The 17497-nt window shown below is 41.0% G+C and overlaps 1 protein-coding gene across 1 annotated transcript; it reads right to left on the bottom strand.

The window, feature by feature from the left end:
• Nucleotides 1-9115: 9115 nt before the first annotated feature.
• On the bottom strand, nt 9116-11554 carry LOC124265221 (E3 ubiquitin-protein ligase TRIM71-like). The gene is made up of 2 exons (XM_046700014.1): nt 11099-11554; nt 9116-10851 (listed from the first exon to the last, which is right to left on the bottom strand). Exons 1-2 carry the CDS (start codon nt 11409-11411, stop codon nt 9206-9208), a joined length of 1959 nt encoding a protein of 652 aa, XP_046555970.1. The 5' UTR covers nt 11412-11554; the 3' UTR covers nt 9116-9205.
• Nucleotides 11555-17497: the final 5943 nt, after the last annotated feature.

The following is a 17497-nucleotide window of genomic DNA, read 5'->3' as shown; positions in this document are numbered from 1 at the left end:
CGGGGTCAGTCCGTGCCAGATGGTCGAGATAGGATGTGTCCCCATCTGTCTGTGCTGGACATGTGAGGCGACTGGGATCGGGTGGTCAGGTTCGCGGACTTGCTAGATTGCTTGTCTGGCAAAAATTCAATTATTTACGGGCAACCGTGATATATCTGGAACTGTAGAACCTTGCTGAAAGCAGCCTTAGCATGATAGATCGGTGCTCATGCTGTTGAACACTGGGATGTCGGGTCAGACTCGGCTATTTACAGACCGCCGCCATGAAGCTATAATACTGATGATAAACTGTAGAACCTTGCTGAAAGCAGCCTTAGCATGATAGATCGGTGCTCATGCTGTTGAACACTGGGTTGTCGGGTCCAGAATCGGCTATTTACAGACCGCAGCCATGTAGCTGTTGCATTTCTGAGTGCGTCCTTAAACAACAAACCAACCAACCTTATTATAACAACAAAGCCTTCAAAATGTAATTGTGAAGTATTGCAGTACACTGAGATTAAGAGCACACGATTTACTGCATGGTGACATCATAATGTGTTACAGATTTTACAGTATCTTACACTTTGAATAGGTAACACTGTCCTGCCTTTAATATACAAAAAGGTGCAATGATAAAACAATGAATTGGGTGGTTGCCATGGCCGCCATCAAGGGGTCAGGTTGCCCCCTGTTTGACCTCAGAGTCTCGTCAATTGTTGTCCATCTCCACTCAACCGTGACGTCACATTAATCACGATATTATCGACAACTGCCATGAGGTTCCGGATATGATTGCCACGTGGTCAGAATGACAAACGTGATTGGACAGAGTAGTTGTACGTGAACGTCCGCGGTCACGTGCACAGTTACCGGAAGCGGAAGTTGGGATCAGCTGACTGATTCAGTTCGGACATGGCGGTCAGGGCTGGGACATGGCAATGGTCCGGCCTTCGTATCAACTGATCGGGGGTGTTTGGAATCTAATCACTCGACACATGTAATTAGAGAGTTGCTAAGAAAGCAATCATGCTAGACCATGTCTCTGGACTGGCCAAATTATTTCACAATGGGGTTGGGAGAGTCGTTTTCTGTTTGTAACGTAGGATTCGCGTTATTACGTTAGTGTCGGAGTCCAGCCCGGAACGCCCAGAATTGCTGGAGACATGCAGGACATGCTCGAAGACACTGAAACCGTTGATTTCGGGAAAGGCCTGGGTGATATTCTACAAAATTCATAAGGACACTTGGTGTTTGTGTAAGATCATGGTGATGGTTGATTGTTCTAAGCCCCACATAGATGGAGCCAAATATGTGGTTGTGGACATTTCTTCATGCTGATAAACTTTTTTTTATTTTGTTTTTTTATTGGTTACCAAGATTACAATACGTACGGCTTAAAGTAATATGGCTACATGATGTACAGGTGAGATATTTTTGTATTAATATATTTATAACATGCATAATTCATTAAATTGATAATGTACAGATGTACATGTGAGATAAACATGCTGATAAACTTGAGTCAATGGAGCATTTGTGTTAGCTGGGACAAGTCTGTAAAATACGGTGGAGCGTATGACCTTCAGAATCACGGGATTATGTGATCCTTCGCACGAGTGTAGAGTGCTTTCTTTCACGTGTATAATGTGTAAAGAGCATCGCTAGTGTCCCTCCTTGACATTACCGGAACATCGCTAAATGTGGTGCAAAACCTCACTCACTCACTCATTTAATCACTCACTCACCCAGTCACTTTCTGCTTAACATGCGTGTTTACATTAGCGAATATATCAAATATTGCCTGCGATCTGCAGATACCTATAACACACAACGAGAATGAGAAATGTCAACGTGAAAGATGATATGTAAAATGTCAGCAGTCAAGATAGGTTTGTCTGATTGCAACATGAAACTACCTGTCGTATCTGTTGTAAAGTCTTCACCTAATTTGATTAGATACGGCAAGCAGAAGTCATTTTGACATTCGGAGTAAATCCCGAGTGGAGATATTCGACTCATTGTAAATCTGATTTGTTTATGTTATATCAGGTCAAGTTGGCGTTATATGGGAGTGAAACCCGAAGAGTAATGCAGTTGTTAGACGTGTAACACTTTGGTGAAAGTCTTGAGCATAAGTGAGGCTCATAACATGAACAAAACCGGGATTCGACTCCTGTCAAGCGGATCCATACACTGGTAAGGGACGTAACTGGGTACATTCAACACAGAGGGCCTATAATATTTTATCTGTACAGTTAACAGCTGAAATCTATGAACTTTTCAGCCATTGTATACACATACTTAAAACTGAAACCTGTAAACTATCGAACCACGATATAAAAATACTTCAAACTGAAACCTATAAACTATCCAACCACTATATACAAATACTTCAAACTGAAACCTATAAACTATCCAACCACTATATACAAATATTTAAAACTGAAACCTACATACTATCCAACCACGATATACAAATACTTCAAACTGAAACCTATAAACTATCGAACCACGATATACTAACTTAAAATTTGACTTGGCCATACTTGACAAATTGTGGTTCTTTGGAACAACGTGTCGGCCTATCCCCACTACACATGCTGAAGTATGTGGTAGATCTTGTCAACACAAGAATCCGATTATGTCGACAGAATCAGTAAATTACAGACGAGTCCAACAACAACCAGAGAGCATGGAAACACCTGTATCTTACTGACGTCACCAGAAGACTGAATGCAACCAGGTCTTATCAACACAACAACCAGATCATGGCAACACAACAACCAGATCATGGCAACACAACAACCAGATCTTATCAACACAACAACCAGATCACGGCAACACAACAACCAGATCACGGCAACAAAACAACCAGATCACGGCTACACAACAACCAAATCATGGCAACACAACAACCAGATGACGGTTATACAACAACCAGATCATGGCAACACATCAACCAGATCACGGCAACACAACAACCAGATCATGACAACACAACAACCAGATCATATCAAGACAACAGACAGATAACGGCAACACAACAACCAGATCACGGCAACACAACAACCAGATCATATCAACACAACAGACAGATAACGGCAACACAACAACCAGATCACGGCAACACAACAACCAGATCATGGCAACACAACAACCAGATCATGGCAACACAACAGCCAGATCATATCAACACAACAGACAGATAGCGGCAATACAACAACCAGATCATGGCAACACAGCAACCATATCTTATCAACACAACAACCAGATCACGGCTACACAACAACCGTATCATGGCAACACAACAACCAGATCATGGCAAAACAACAACCAGATCATGGCAACACAACAACCAGATCAAGGCAACACAACAACCAGATCATGGCAACACAACAAATAGATAATGGCAACACAACAACCAGATCACGGCAACACAACAACCAGATCATGGCAACACAACAACCAGATCATGGCAACACAACAACCAGATCATGGCAACACAACAATCAGATCATGGCAACATAAAAACCAGATCAAGGCAGCACAACAACCAGATCATGGCAACTCAACAACCAGATCATAGCAACACAACCAGATCACAGCAACACAACAACCAGATCATGGCAACACAACAACCAGATCATGGCAACACAACAACTAGATCATGGCAACACATTAACCAGATCACGGCAACAAGACAACCAGATCATGGCAACACAACAACCAGATCATGGCAACACAACAACCAGATCATGGCAACACAACAACTAGATTGTGGCAACACAACAACCAGATCACGGCAACACAACATCCAGATCACGGCAACACAACAACCAGATCATGGCAACACAACAACCAGATCATGTCAACACAACAACCACGTCATGGCAACACAACAACCAGATCACGGCAACACAAAAACAAGATCTTATAAAAACAACAACCAGATCACGGCAACACAACAACCAGATCATGGCAACACAACAACCAGATCATGGCAACACATTAACCAGATCACGGCAACAAAACAACCGGATCATGGCAACACAACAACCAGATCATGGCAACACAACAACCAGATCATGGCAACACATTAACCAGATCACGGCAACAAAACAACCGGATCATGGCAACACAACAACCAGATCATTGCAACACAACAACCAGATTATGGCAACACAACAACTAGATCGTGGCAACACAATAGCCAGATGACGGCAATACAACAACCAGGTCATGACAACACAACAACCAGATCATGGCAACACAACAACTGAGATCACGGCAAGACGATAACCAGATGGCGCCACGCAATAATCAACCCACAAATCCAGATGTCCTCACAACAAAATCAAGTGCATCAATTCACCAAGAAGGCCACAATAACACCCAATACAATCAGAAAGTAAACATAACATGGAGCAGATCACTTCCAATAAACCCAGTCAGACCCCACCAATACATCCACACCGTGCGTTATACTGAACACAGTTCCATCTCAGCCGTCCATACTCAAAATACGAGAACTGCTTTTGTTGGAACATCACCACAAAAGTCTTAGAACGGCATGTAGAAAGTAGACATATAAGAGGGGTGTAAACGTCCTAAAACGATGTGTTCTTTGTTACAAAACGTCCATCAATTCAAATGGCAAGAATAGAAAATGAGACCAAATTCGAAAAAGTACGAGCAACTGAAACAGGAAGCGAGAAGGGAGCAATGGACGCCATCCATAGGTTTGTAGGTGTAACGAAATAATTACATCGTCAGTGAGAGTCCGCCATAGCAGCAGACATCCTGCTGTTTTAGCTGTGAAGCCGACACTGTCACGTGAGATACGTGATACACAGCCTCATGACATTTACAACTTGATATACACAGGCTTTACTACACAGACATTTGTCACGTGACATCCAGTCGTTACCAGAGCAATGTGATTTACTCCATTAAACATATTGTGCAGCAGCTGGGCAGTGTCTGGAATAACACGACCCTGTGGTGTTCATTAGGACACAACAAGTGGGTGTCCTTAGGTCGGGCAATTTTAGCTGAACAAAATTAACAGGAATGCAGTACCTGTTTTATGTATAACAAATTCTTCTTTATTCTTTATACGACGTTCCAGAGCTAATTCTTGCTCCTTTAACAGGTGAATAAAGTCACCTCAACTATCCAACTGCTGCGGTCGGAGATGATCTGTCGCCTTGACGACCAGAAGAAGGAAGTGGAGCAGCGGCACGTTTACTTATGATATTATGATATTGCTAAACGCGAGAACTACTGCATACAGATTCTTGGTGCTCAGTATTATTCGTTACACTGCTATACTGAGTCTAACAAAACCTTATGGAAGGTCGCGTCAGGTAACCTTTGAGCGACCTATGACCATCCAATCAAACGCGAGACGACAGAACGGATTTAACCAATCAGACAACGGCTACTATTTAGGGTTCGAAGGGACTTACAAAATGGATTTTACTCTTTCCCGGTCGCCAACACTGTTCTCACAACAAATGAAAACCCGCATAAAACACAGATATATGACCTGCAGAATAAAAGCTTTTGGGTTTCTGTTGACATGGTTGTCATTAGCTAATATTTCCGCAAGCTGACATCCTTGAATACTGACAAAACGCTATTTTCAGAGACTGTTTACTCACGTTTGTGGTGTGCTCCATGTGCATCACGCGGAAGCGATCGTACGGAAATTGACATTCGGAATCGTTCGGGTACAAAGTTTTTCGGGGTAAAAGTTCAAAAGGTATGTGCCAATGTCAGCTTTCGAGATTTGGTAAGCTGTGTTCTGATTGGTCAATTGAAAAGGTTACCTGACGCGACCTTCCACAAGGTTTTGTTAGACTCAGTATAGCAGTGTAACGAATAATACTGAGCCTAAGTTTACTTAGACTGATTCTTGGTGTCTCCGACTGTACAGTACACCAAGCTACGACGAGCCAACACGGAACGACAAAACCCAAAATGACTGGCGATCTTAGCAGCTTGTTCATGCACATATTACTGCTTATATACAGTTGAACCATCTTCCAGAATGTCATTACGGAAACACGCATGCGTCACCGGAAGCCATATACTACTACGATTTTAGATAAACAAACCATACAGTGTTAAACCAATATATCGAATGATGGACATAAGTTAATATGTTACACAGTGTGTAATGTGTCTACGTAATATGTCCAATGGCTTGTCTAGTCTTGTTTGTAGTCTTGTACGTGACACTGATCGCCTGTCTTCTGAACCATATGTCGACTTGGGTGCTGTTTACCTCCGCCATTGTGACACTCCTGACAGAACACGTCCTAATTATTCTTGACTCTAAGGGACTAAACCCTGGTTCAACCCATGGGGTGTACCAAGACAGCAGGGTAGTCTACACTTGTGGTTCAGAAAGGGAATATTTTGAATTAGCGGGGCTCCCCTGGTTGTCTGAACACCTCAGTTCATTCTCCCTGTCAATGAGTACCTCAGGAATAAATATATGTGGTATATCTGCAAATACCTCCCCAAAAGTTATCCTTTACAAGAAAATGCCTTGACTTATGATGCGAATTATCATTTCTTTAGGACACCAATAGGTCATTACTGTCAATAACATCCTGCATACACTGTGTCCATGTTCTTACAGTGGCACCCCGTCAATGTGGAATTATATAGTTTGGTTTTACGCCGCTTTATGCAATATTCCAGCAACATCACGGCGGGGGACACCAGAAATGGGCTTCACACATTGTACCCATGTGGGGATTCGAACCAGGGTCTTCGGAGTGACGAGCCAACGCTTTAACCATTAGGCTACCCCACCGCCCCTGAATTATATGACACGGTTAACAATCTACATAGGACATGAACCAGTAACAACGATTTATTAATCCGGACATTTCTTATTCCGGACAATTTGATTAGGAATGGTACTGTCCTGATTAGCGAGGTTTCACTGTTCTGACGGCTCATAGTCTCGAAGGGACATTGATGATGACAAACAATTTAATCCATATATCAACATCAATGTACCTTGAAGGAAACATCCAGTTTGTGACATAATTGTCTATTACGGTCGAGAAGGAAATACACTCATTCACTTAAAAACGCTTTGATGACACGACCCAGAATGACAAACAATGAGACGATTTATTAATCCGGACGAGCATCCTCGACACACAGGGATAGTATATTGGACATGCATCTAGTAAATATATATTATCGATGGAACGTTATATCCCTGATTGTTGAGGGTGGTACGCACTAACTTACTACCCTGAAACATACGGTTGGTGAAACACCTTTACTAATTTAATCATTCGTTGTACATTTCGCTGATATTGTTTCTGTAAATCAGCATGACGTTTTGTCATATATCGTACAATAATGGGGAGCTATGTTTCGTAAATGACTTTCTAAGAATACATAGCCAATTACGAGCTTGGGAAGTGGTGCCAAGTGAATTATGGATGTTTAACATGAGGCGAAATCTATTTTAGCAGCAGACACCACCTGAAAGAGTTTATGCAAGACAGCAGCATTTTGTATCATTCAATGGATGCATTCTGTACATACTGTCTCAATCTTGGAGTTATATTATTCAGTACAACAGTTGATATAAACATCCTTGTTTGTTGTGTTTCTCCAACTCTTCATCCGGCGACGATGTCGGTTGTCTTCCTTGGGTTTTAGACAGTTGTAGCAGCAACGTTGTAGCGGTAGCCCACGGAGATACAATCTCCCTACTCATTCAGAACCCACCAGTCTGGTTGTTATCAATGCCGAGCGTGCCTAAGGGTACCAACTGGTACCATCTTTGAACCTGGTAAGACGCGACCGGGGATCGAACCTCCCACCCTCTCTGGGCAGACGCTCTGTCCACTCAACTACGTAAGGGTCTATGACGTATCTGAGGTGGAGGCTAGCCATGTTTTGTGTAGGGAGGTGACCGACTGGTTTAGATATTGTTTGTTCCATGTTTAATGCTGCGCCCAGAATTATCCAAGCTATCTGATAGATTGATTGTGGCAGTAGTTACCCTTAGATTGGTTAATAAAAATGAGTGAGTTTAGTTTTACGCCGCTTTTAGCAATATCACGACGGGGATCACAAGAAATGGGCTTCACACGTGGAATCGAACCCTGATCTTCTGCGTACCTAGCGAATGCTTTAACCACAAAGCTACCCCACCGCCCAGGTTCGTAATGAACTCGATGGGAAACCAATGTACAACAAAGCGGTGTATTCTGACATGAACTAAGTTTACAGATTGATACAAATCACTACACATGTATTACGTTTTTCTTTCTTTTCAAACATTTTACATCTGTACACAGAAGCCGTCGCTTTCAGTTTCAACAAAATCAGTAAATACACGTGTGACAGCTTCATCACCCGAATGTATGGTCTGATTACCTGTCACCGTCGCATGGCAGTTACTTTGTGATGTTTTGTGACAATATGGACAACTAGATAAACCTTGTTGTAGACAGACAAGAGGACACACCCGCAACACTACCATCTTCTGTCTGTATGTTTCTTCCAGAATGTCCTGACATGTAGCAGCACGACACTACCATCTTCTGTCTGAATGTTGCTACAAGAATGTCTTGACATGTAGCAGCACAACACTACCATCTTCTGTCTGTATGTTTCTACCAGAATGTCCTGATATGTAGCAGCACAACACTACCATCATCTGTCTGTATGTTTCTACCTGAATGTCCTGACATGTAGCAGCACAACACTACCATCTTCTGTCTGTATGTTTCTACCAGAATGTCCTGACATGTAGCAGCACAACACTACCATCATCTGTCTGTATGTTTCTACCAGAATGTCCTGACGTAGCAGCACAACACTACCATCTTCTGTCTGTAATGTTTCTACCAGAATGTCCTGACATGTAGCAGCACAACACTATCATCTTCTGTCTGCATGTTTCTACCAGAATGTCCTGACATGTAGCAGCACAACACTACCATCATCTGTCTGTATGTTTCTACCTGAATGTCCTGACATGTAGCAGCACAACACTACCATCTTCTGTCTGTATGTTTCTACCAGAATGTCCTGACATGTAGCAGCACAACACTATCATCTTCTGTCTGCATGTTTCTACCAGAATGTCCTGACATGTAGCAGCACAACACTACCATCTTCTGTCTGCATGTTTCTACCAGAATGTCCTGACATGTAGCAGCAGCTCATCGGTATTTCTCTATTTACACGAGAACGTCTGTATGACACCTTTGAGAAGACAAACACGCAGCCACCCTCTCTCATCTATACACAGTCCACGTGGACTCTGAATAAAGTCCTTGGATGTCAGCAGATTTTGTACAAACTGTCCTGACTCAGTCAGATGGATGACTCTGTGTAGACTGTGGTCTGTAACCAGGATGTCGCCTGTGCTGGTACTTGTGATACCCCCAGGATCCCCCAGTGCTGTGTCTCCTGTAGGTCTGTAGTTGAACACCACATCTCCCTCGGGGTTCAGACACACGACACACTTGGTTCCCCAGTCAGACACCAGGATGTTACCTGTCCTCGTGGTACTGAGGAAGTCGGGATACTGTAAGATGTTGTTACCTTTGTGGAGTGGGCTGATAGACCTCAGTACGTTTCCTGTCATATCCAGGATATCAACACAAGGTGGAGAGCGGGAACCAGCTGCTAGTGTTGATGGAGTCAGGGACGTTATACCCAAGTACAGTTTGCTGGTTGTGATGGTTGTCAGTAACTCCAGGTCTGGTTTGACTTTTACTGTTACAATCTGTTTGGTGTCTACAGTTACAGCTACCTGATCGTGTGTCAACTTCGTGATATCAAAGGGACCTCCATCAAGCAGGAGCTTACTGTGGCCTGGCTGATTGTTGCTGGTGTAGAAGGACTTCAAACTGCTGTTGTAGATGTCGGTGACTACAACTGTGTCTGTACCACCCACCACCAGCACTGTCACTCCAGTAGGCCACGCTGTACGTGTATCGCCTGCTACTCTGACGTCAGTGGTGTCTTGTAACACAGGAGTAGCCTTCAGGTCCAGCACACTCTCATACAGGACCTCTATCTCACCCAGCTCTAGATCGTCCAGTGCTTTACTCAGCTTGTCTGTGTCCTGTCTGAATGTGACTCTGGCTATTCTTCTTCTCTCCATCAGGTCAGCGTCTCCGACAGCCTCCACATCACCAGCCTCACATCCCTGATGCATCTCATACACATCCATGTCACACTCCGATTGTAGAGCCTGGTCTATCAGCTCCGTTTGTTGTTGGTACATCTGTACTGACATCTCACCTGACTTTATGTCTGCTTTCATTTGTCCGATGTATTTGTCTGACATCTCTTTCAGTTCATCAAGAAGTCTCCGTTCCTTGAGTTTAATCTGTTCTATCGCCTTGACAGTTTCAGAGTTAATATGTGATTCCATTTCTTTAAATCGAAATGTTTCTTCTTCCAGCTTGGATTTCTTTGTCTCGATTTTTTTGTGGATTTTCTCCTTTCTCTGTGACAAATTGCCCGTCGCCCGCGTCAGTGCTGCTTTCATTGCCTGCATCTCTGATTCCAAGCTGACCACAGAGGCACACTGCCTGTGGTAGATGGTACAACAGGTATGACATACTGCTTTCCCGCAATCTTTACACAACAACTTAACACTTTCATCCTTGTGTTCTTTACACATGACCATCCGCCTTCGTTTAACTTTGACCTCCCCAGACAGGTAAGTGACATCGTGGTGACGAGTTGATGGGATGCGGTTGTGAATTCTGACGCATCTCCCACATAACGCATCATCACACACATAGCACCAAACAGAGGCAGGAGTTGTCTCCCCTTCCTCTTTACAATAGCTGCAGCAGGTTGTATCTGAAAGATGAGGTTGTATGTTGTAGGTGTTTAACGTTCATTACACTGGTGTATCGATTACAGATTGTACAAAGTACCTGAACACAAATAACATCAGTCATGTTGGCTGTCAACCACTGAAATTATTATGATGCTTGGAAATACAGATACATATTTTTATCTCTCATGCTATTATTTGAAGTCATTATGGTGAAATAGACTATAGTTCTGAGTCATTATGATACGGAGGTATTTAACACGTGTCTACCTTTAGATCCCGGACCAAACGAGTCCAAGAGTCCCTGGATGAGAAAGATAGGTTTGACGTCATCAGCCCACTCCTCCACGGGTCTCTCAGGGGCAGACACTTTCGTCATCTTGCTGCAGAATGGACAGAGGAGGGACTTGGCACTGATGGCTTCTGGTCTGGTTTTGGTGTAGTTGACGATACATTTCCGACAGAAGGTGTGATTACACACAAGTGTACATGGATTACTGAAGACGCCGGAGCAGATGATACAGGTTAAGTAATGTTCCGTCAGCTTCTGAGAGGTAGCCATCTGAAAGAGGACATGAAGCATTGATTGTTTAGGGTCTGCAAGGATTCGCCGTGCAGAGTTGCGTCCCTTAGACGTGGCAGTAACCTATGATTGTTGGAATCCCATCAGATTGGTCTTGATTATGGTTTCGGTTTCGTCATAGCCGTACTCTTGAGTTTCGCTGTTAAGCCAATAAACAAACAAATAAACAATCGATCGATCAATCAACCCTACTAATCATGAAGAGTTTTAGTGAATGAACTCACAAACGTAACACGTTCTACCAACACAGTGTTAAATCCTGCATTCCATTTGTTTTTCATCAGTGTCGAAAATACATACGAAAATTGGTTCCATATAGATGTGTAGCAAGCTTTTGTTTTAAGTTAATTCTCATAGAAAGGTCAATTAACGTCAGGAAACTTCTCTATCAAAAGCTACATCCCAGACACCTGTTTAAGATTGACATTATAAGAAACGACCTACGAAGTTGGGGCACGGTGACACGCTGTCTAGCTATAGACTGAGTCGGACCACCCTAATCCACTTCTAACACATCGGTATATGGAGAGTGTTACTTTATCACATACTTCATCACCTCTGTGTATAGAGAGTGTTACTTTATCACATACTTCATCACCTCTGTGTATGGAGAGTGTTACTTTATCACATACTTCATCACCTCTGTGTATAGAGAGTGTTACTTTATCACATACTTCATCACCTCTGTGTATGGAGAGTGTTACTTTATCACATACTTCATCACCTCTGTGTATAGAGTGTTACTTTATCACATACTTCATCACCTCTGTGTATAGAGAGTGTTACTTTATCACATACTTCATCAACCTCTGTGTATGAGAGTGTTACTTTATCACATACTTCATCACCTCTGTGTATGGAGAGTGTTACTTTTTATCACATACTTCATCACCTCTGTGTATAGAGAGTGTTACTTTATCACATACTTCATCACCTCTCTGTGTAGAGAGTGTTACTTTATCACATACTTCATCAACTCTGTGTATGGAGAGTGTTACTTTATCACATACTTCATCACCTCTGTGTATAGGGAGTGTTACTTTATCACTTCATCATACTTCATCACACTCTGTGTATAGAGAGTGTTGCTTTATCACATACTTCATCACCTATGGAGTGTTACTTTATCACATACTTCATCACTCTGTTCATCACCTGGTGTAGAGTGTTACTTTATCACATACTTCATCACCTCTGTGTATGGAGAGTGTTACTTTATCACATACTTCATCACCTCTGTGTATAGAGAGTGTTACTTTATCACATACTTCATCACCTCTGTGTATAGAGAGTGTTACTTTATCACATACTTCATCACCTCTGTGTATAGAGAGTGTTACTTTATCACATACTTCATCACCTGTGTATAGAGAGTGTTACTTTATCACATACTTCATCACCTCTGTGTATGGAGAGTGTTACTTTATCACATACTTCATCACCTGTGTATGAGAGTGTTACTTTATCACATACTTCATCACCTCTGTATAGAGAGTGTTACTTTATCACATACTTCATCACCTCTGTGTATGGAGTGTTACTTTATCACATACTTCATCACCTCTGTGTATGGAGAGTGTTACTTTATCACATACTTCATCACCTCTGTGTATAGAGAGTGTTACTTTATCACATACTTCATCACCTCTGTGTATGAAGTGTTACTTTATCACATACTTCATCACCTCTGTGTATAGAGAGTGTTACTTTATCACATACTTCATCACCTCTGTGTATAGAGAGTGTTACTTTATCACATACTTCATCACCTCTGTGTATAGAGAGTGTTACTTTATCACATACTTCATCACCTCTGTGTATGGAGAGTGTTACTTTATCACATACTTCATCACCTCTGTATAGAGAGAGTGTTACTTTCACATACTCACATCTGTGTATCATCACCTCATGTGTATGGAGAGTGTTACTTTATCACATACTTCATCACCTCTGTGTATAGAGAGTGTTACTTTATCACATACTTCATCACCTCTGTGTATGGAGAGTGTTACTTTATCACATACTTCATCACCTCTGTGTATAGAGAGTGTTACTTTATCACATACTTCATCACCTCTGTGTATAGAGTGTTACTTTATCACATACTTCATCAACTCTGTGTATAGAGAGTGTTACTTTATCACATACTTCATCACCTCTGTGTATAGAGTGTTACTTTATCACATACTTCATCAACTCTGTGTATGGAGAGTGTTACTTTATCACATACTTCATCACCACTGTGTATGGAGAGTGTTACTTTATCACATACTTCATCACCTGTGTATAGAGAGTGTTACTTTATCACATACTTCATCACCTCTGTGTATGGAGAGTGTTACTTTATCACATACTTCATCACCTCTGTGTATAGAGTGTTACTTTATCACATACTTCATCACCTCTGTGTATGGAGAGTGTTACTTTATCACATACTTCATCACCTCTGTGTATAGAGAGTGTTACTTTATCACATACTTCATCACCTCTGTGTATGGAGAGTGTTACTTTATCACATACTTCATCACCTCTGTGTATAGAGAGTGTTACTTTATCACATACTTCATCACCTCTGTGTATGGAGAGTGTTACTTTATCACATACTTCATCACCTCTGTGTATAGAGAGTGTTACTTTATCACATACTTCATCACCTCTGTGTATGGAGGTGTTACTTTATCACATACTTCATCACCTCTGTGTATAGAGAGTGTTACTTTATCACATACTTCATCACCTCTGTGTATAGAGAGTGTTACTTTATCACATACTTCATCACCTCTGTGTATGGAGAGTGTTACTTTATCACATACTTCATCACCTGTGTGTGTGAGTGTTACTTTATCACATACTTCATCACTCTGTGTATGAGAGTTACTTACTGTTACTTTATCACATACTTTATCACATACTTCACACTCTGTGTATAGAGAGTGTTACTTTATCACATACTTCATCACCTCTGTGTATGGAGAGTGTTACTTTATCACATACTTCATCACCTCTGTGTATAGAGAGTGTTACTTTATCACATACTTCATCACCTCTGTGTATAGAGTGTTACTTTATCACATACTTCATCACCTCTGTGTATGTATAGAGTGTTACTTTATCACATGTTACATACTTCATCACTTCATCACCTCTGTGTATAGAGTGTTACTTTATCACATACTTCATCACCTCTGTGTATGGAGAGTGTTTACTTTATCACATACTTCATCACCTCTGTGTATATAGAGAGTGTTACTTTATCACATACTTCATCACCTCTGTGTATATAGAGTGTTACTTTATCACATACTTCATCACCTCTGTGTATAGAGAGTGTTACTTTATCACATACTTCATCACCTGTGTATAGAGAGTGTTACTTTATCACATACTTCATCACCTCTGTGTATAGAGAGTGTTACTTTATCACATACTTCATCACCTCTGTGTATAGAGAGTGTTACTTTATCACATACTTCATCACCTCTGTGTATAGAGAGTGTTACTTTATCACATACTTCATCACCTCTGTGTATGGAGAGTGTTACTTTATCACATACTTCATCACCTCACTCTGTGTATGGAGAGTGTTACTTTATCACATACTTCATCACCTCTGTGTATAGAGAGTGTTACTTTATCACATACTTCATCACCTCTGTGTATAGAGAGTGTTACTTTATCACATACTTCATCACCTCTGTGTATGGAGAGTGTTACTTTATCACATACTTCATCACCTCTGTGTATGGAGTGTTACTTTATCACATACTTCATCACCTGTGTATAGAGAGTGTTACTTTATCACATACTTCATCACTCTGTGTATGGAGAGTGTTACTTTATCACATACTTCATCACCTCTGTGTATGAGAGTGTTACTTTATCACATACTTCATCACCTCTGTGTATGGAGAGTGTTACTTTATCACATACTTCATCACCTACTTCATGTATGGAGAGTGTTACTTTATCACATACTTCATCACCTGTGTGTATGAGAGTGTTACTTTATCACATACTTCATCACCTCTGTGTATGGAGAGAGTGTTACTTTATCACATACTTCATCACCTCTGTGTATGGAGAGTGTTACTTTATCACATACTTCATCACCTCTGTGTGTATGTTACTTTATCAGTGTTTCATCACCTTTATCACATACTTCATCACCTCTGTGTATGGAGAGTGTTACTTTATCACATACTTCATCACCTCTGTGTATGGAGAGTGTTACTTTATCACATACTTCATCACCTCTGTGTATAGAGAGTGTTACTTTATCACATACTTCATCACATCTGTGTATGGAGTGTTACTTTATCACATACTTCATCACCTGTGTATAGAGAGTGTTACTTTATCACATACTTCATCACCTCTGTGTATGGAGAGTGTTACTTTATCACATACTTCATCACCTCTGTGTATGGAGAGTGTTACTTTATCACATACTTCATCACCTCTGTGTATGGAGAGTGTTACTTTATCACATACTTCATCACCTCTGTGTATAGAGAGTGTTACTTTATCACATACTTCATCACCTCTGTGTATGGAGAGTGTTACTTTATCACATACTTCATCACCTCTGTGTATGGAGAGTGTTACTTTATCACATACTTCATCACCTCTGTGTATAGAGAGTGTTACTTTATCACATACTTCATCACCTCTGTGTATGGAGAGTGTTACTTTATCACATACTTCATCACCTCTGTGTATGGAGAGTGTTACTTTATCACATACTTCATCACCTCTGTGTATGGAGAGTGTTACTTTATCACATACTTCATCACCTCTGTGTATGGAGAGTGTTACTTTATCACATACTTCATCACCTCTGTGTATGGAGAGTGTTACTTTATCACATACTTCATCACCTCTGTGTATAGAGTGTGTTACTTTATCACATACTTCATCACCTCTGTGTATAGAGAGTGTTACTTTATCACATACTTCATCACCTCTGTGTGGAGAGTGTTAGACCTCTGTGTATAGTGTTACTTTATCACATACTTCATCACCTCTGTGTATAGAGAGTGTTACTTTATCACATACTTCATCACCTCTGTGTATGGAGTGTTACTTTATCACATACTTCATCACCTCTGTGTATGGAGAGTGTTACTTTATCACATACTTCATCACCTCTGTGTATGGAGAGTGTTACTTTATCACATACTTCATCACCTCTGTGTATAGAGAGTGTTACTTTATCACATACTTCATCACCTCTGTGTATGGAGAGTGTTACTTTATCACATACTTCATCACCTCTGTGTATAGAGAGTGTTACTTTATCACATACTTCATCACCCTGTGTATAGAGAGTGTGTATATCACATACTTCATCAGAGAGAGTGTTACTTTATCACATACTTCATCAACTCTGTGTATAGAGAGTGTTACTTTATCACATACTTCATCACCTCTGTGTATGGAGAGTGTTACTTTATCACATACTTCATCACCTCTGTGTATGGAGAGTGTTACTTTATCACATACTTCATCACCTCTGTATGGAGAATGTTACTTTATCACATACGTCACCTGTGTATAGAGAGTGTTACTTTATCACATCACCTCTGTGTATGGAGAGTGTTACTTTATCACATACTTCATCACCTCTGTGTATAGAGAGTGTTACTTTATCACATACTTCATCACACACTTTTCTGTGTATGGAGTGTTACTTTATCACATACTTCATCACCTCTGTGTGTTATATCACATGTGTTGGATGTTACTATCTGAGTGTTACTTTATCACATACTTCATCACCTCTGTGTATGGAGAGTGTTACTTTATCACATACTTCATCACCTCTGTGTAGAGAGTGTTACTTTATCACATACTTCATCAACTCTGTGTATGGAGAGTGTTACTTTATCACATACTTCATCACCTCTGTGTATAGAGAGTGTTACTTTATCACATACTTCCATCAACTTTATCTGTGTGAGAGTGTTACTTTATCACATACTTCATCACCTCTGTGTTTATCACATACTTCATCACCTCTGTGTATAGAGTGTTTACTTTATCACATACTTCATCACCTCTGTGTATAGAGAGTGTTACTTTATCAC

The sequence above is a fragment of the Haliotis rubra genome, unplaced genomic scaffold (genome assembly GCF_003918875.1).
Source record: "Haliotis rubra isolate DU_JTF1 unplaced genomic scaffold, ASM391887v1 Scf967, whole genome shotgun sequence".
Taxonomy (NCBI): domain Eukaryota; kingdom Metazoa; phylum Mollusca; class Gastropoda; order Lepetellida; family Haliotidae; genus Haliotis; species Haliotis rubra.
The sequence above is the reverse complement of the archived record's forward strand: the minus strand, read 5'-3'. Positions and strand labels throughout refer to the sequence as shown.

What these genes read in the sequence shown, in the direction of transcription:
- LOC124265221 (XM_046700014.1), bottom strand. Translation starts at nt 11,411, where the DNA reads ATGCTTCATGTCCTCTTTCAGATGGCTACCTCTCAGAAGCTGACGGAA. An exon ending in GTTTGGTCCGGGATCTAAAG is followed by an intron (nt 10,852 to 11,098) that starts GTAGACACGTGT and finishes CTCATCTTTCAG; the next exon opens with ATACAACCTGCTGCAGCTAT.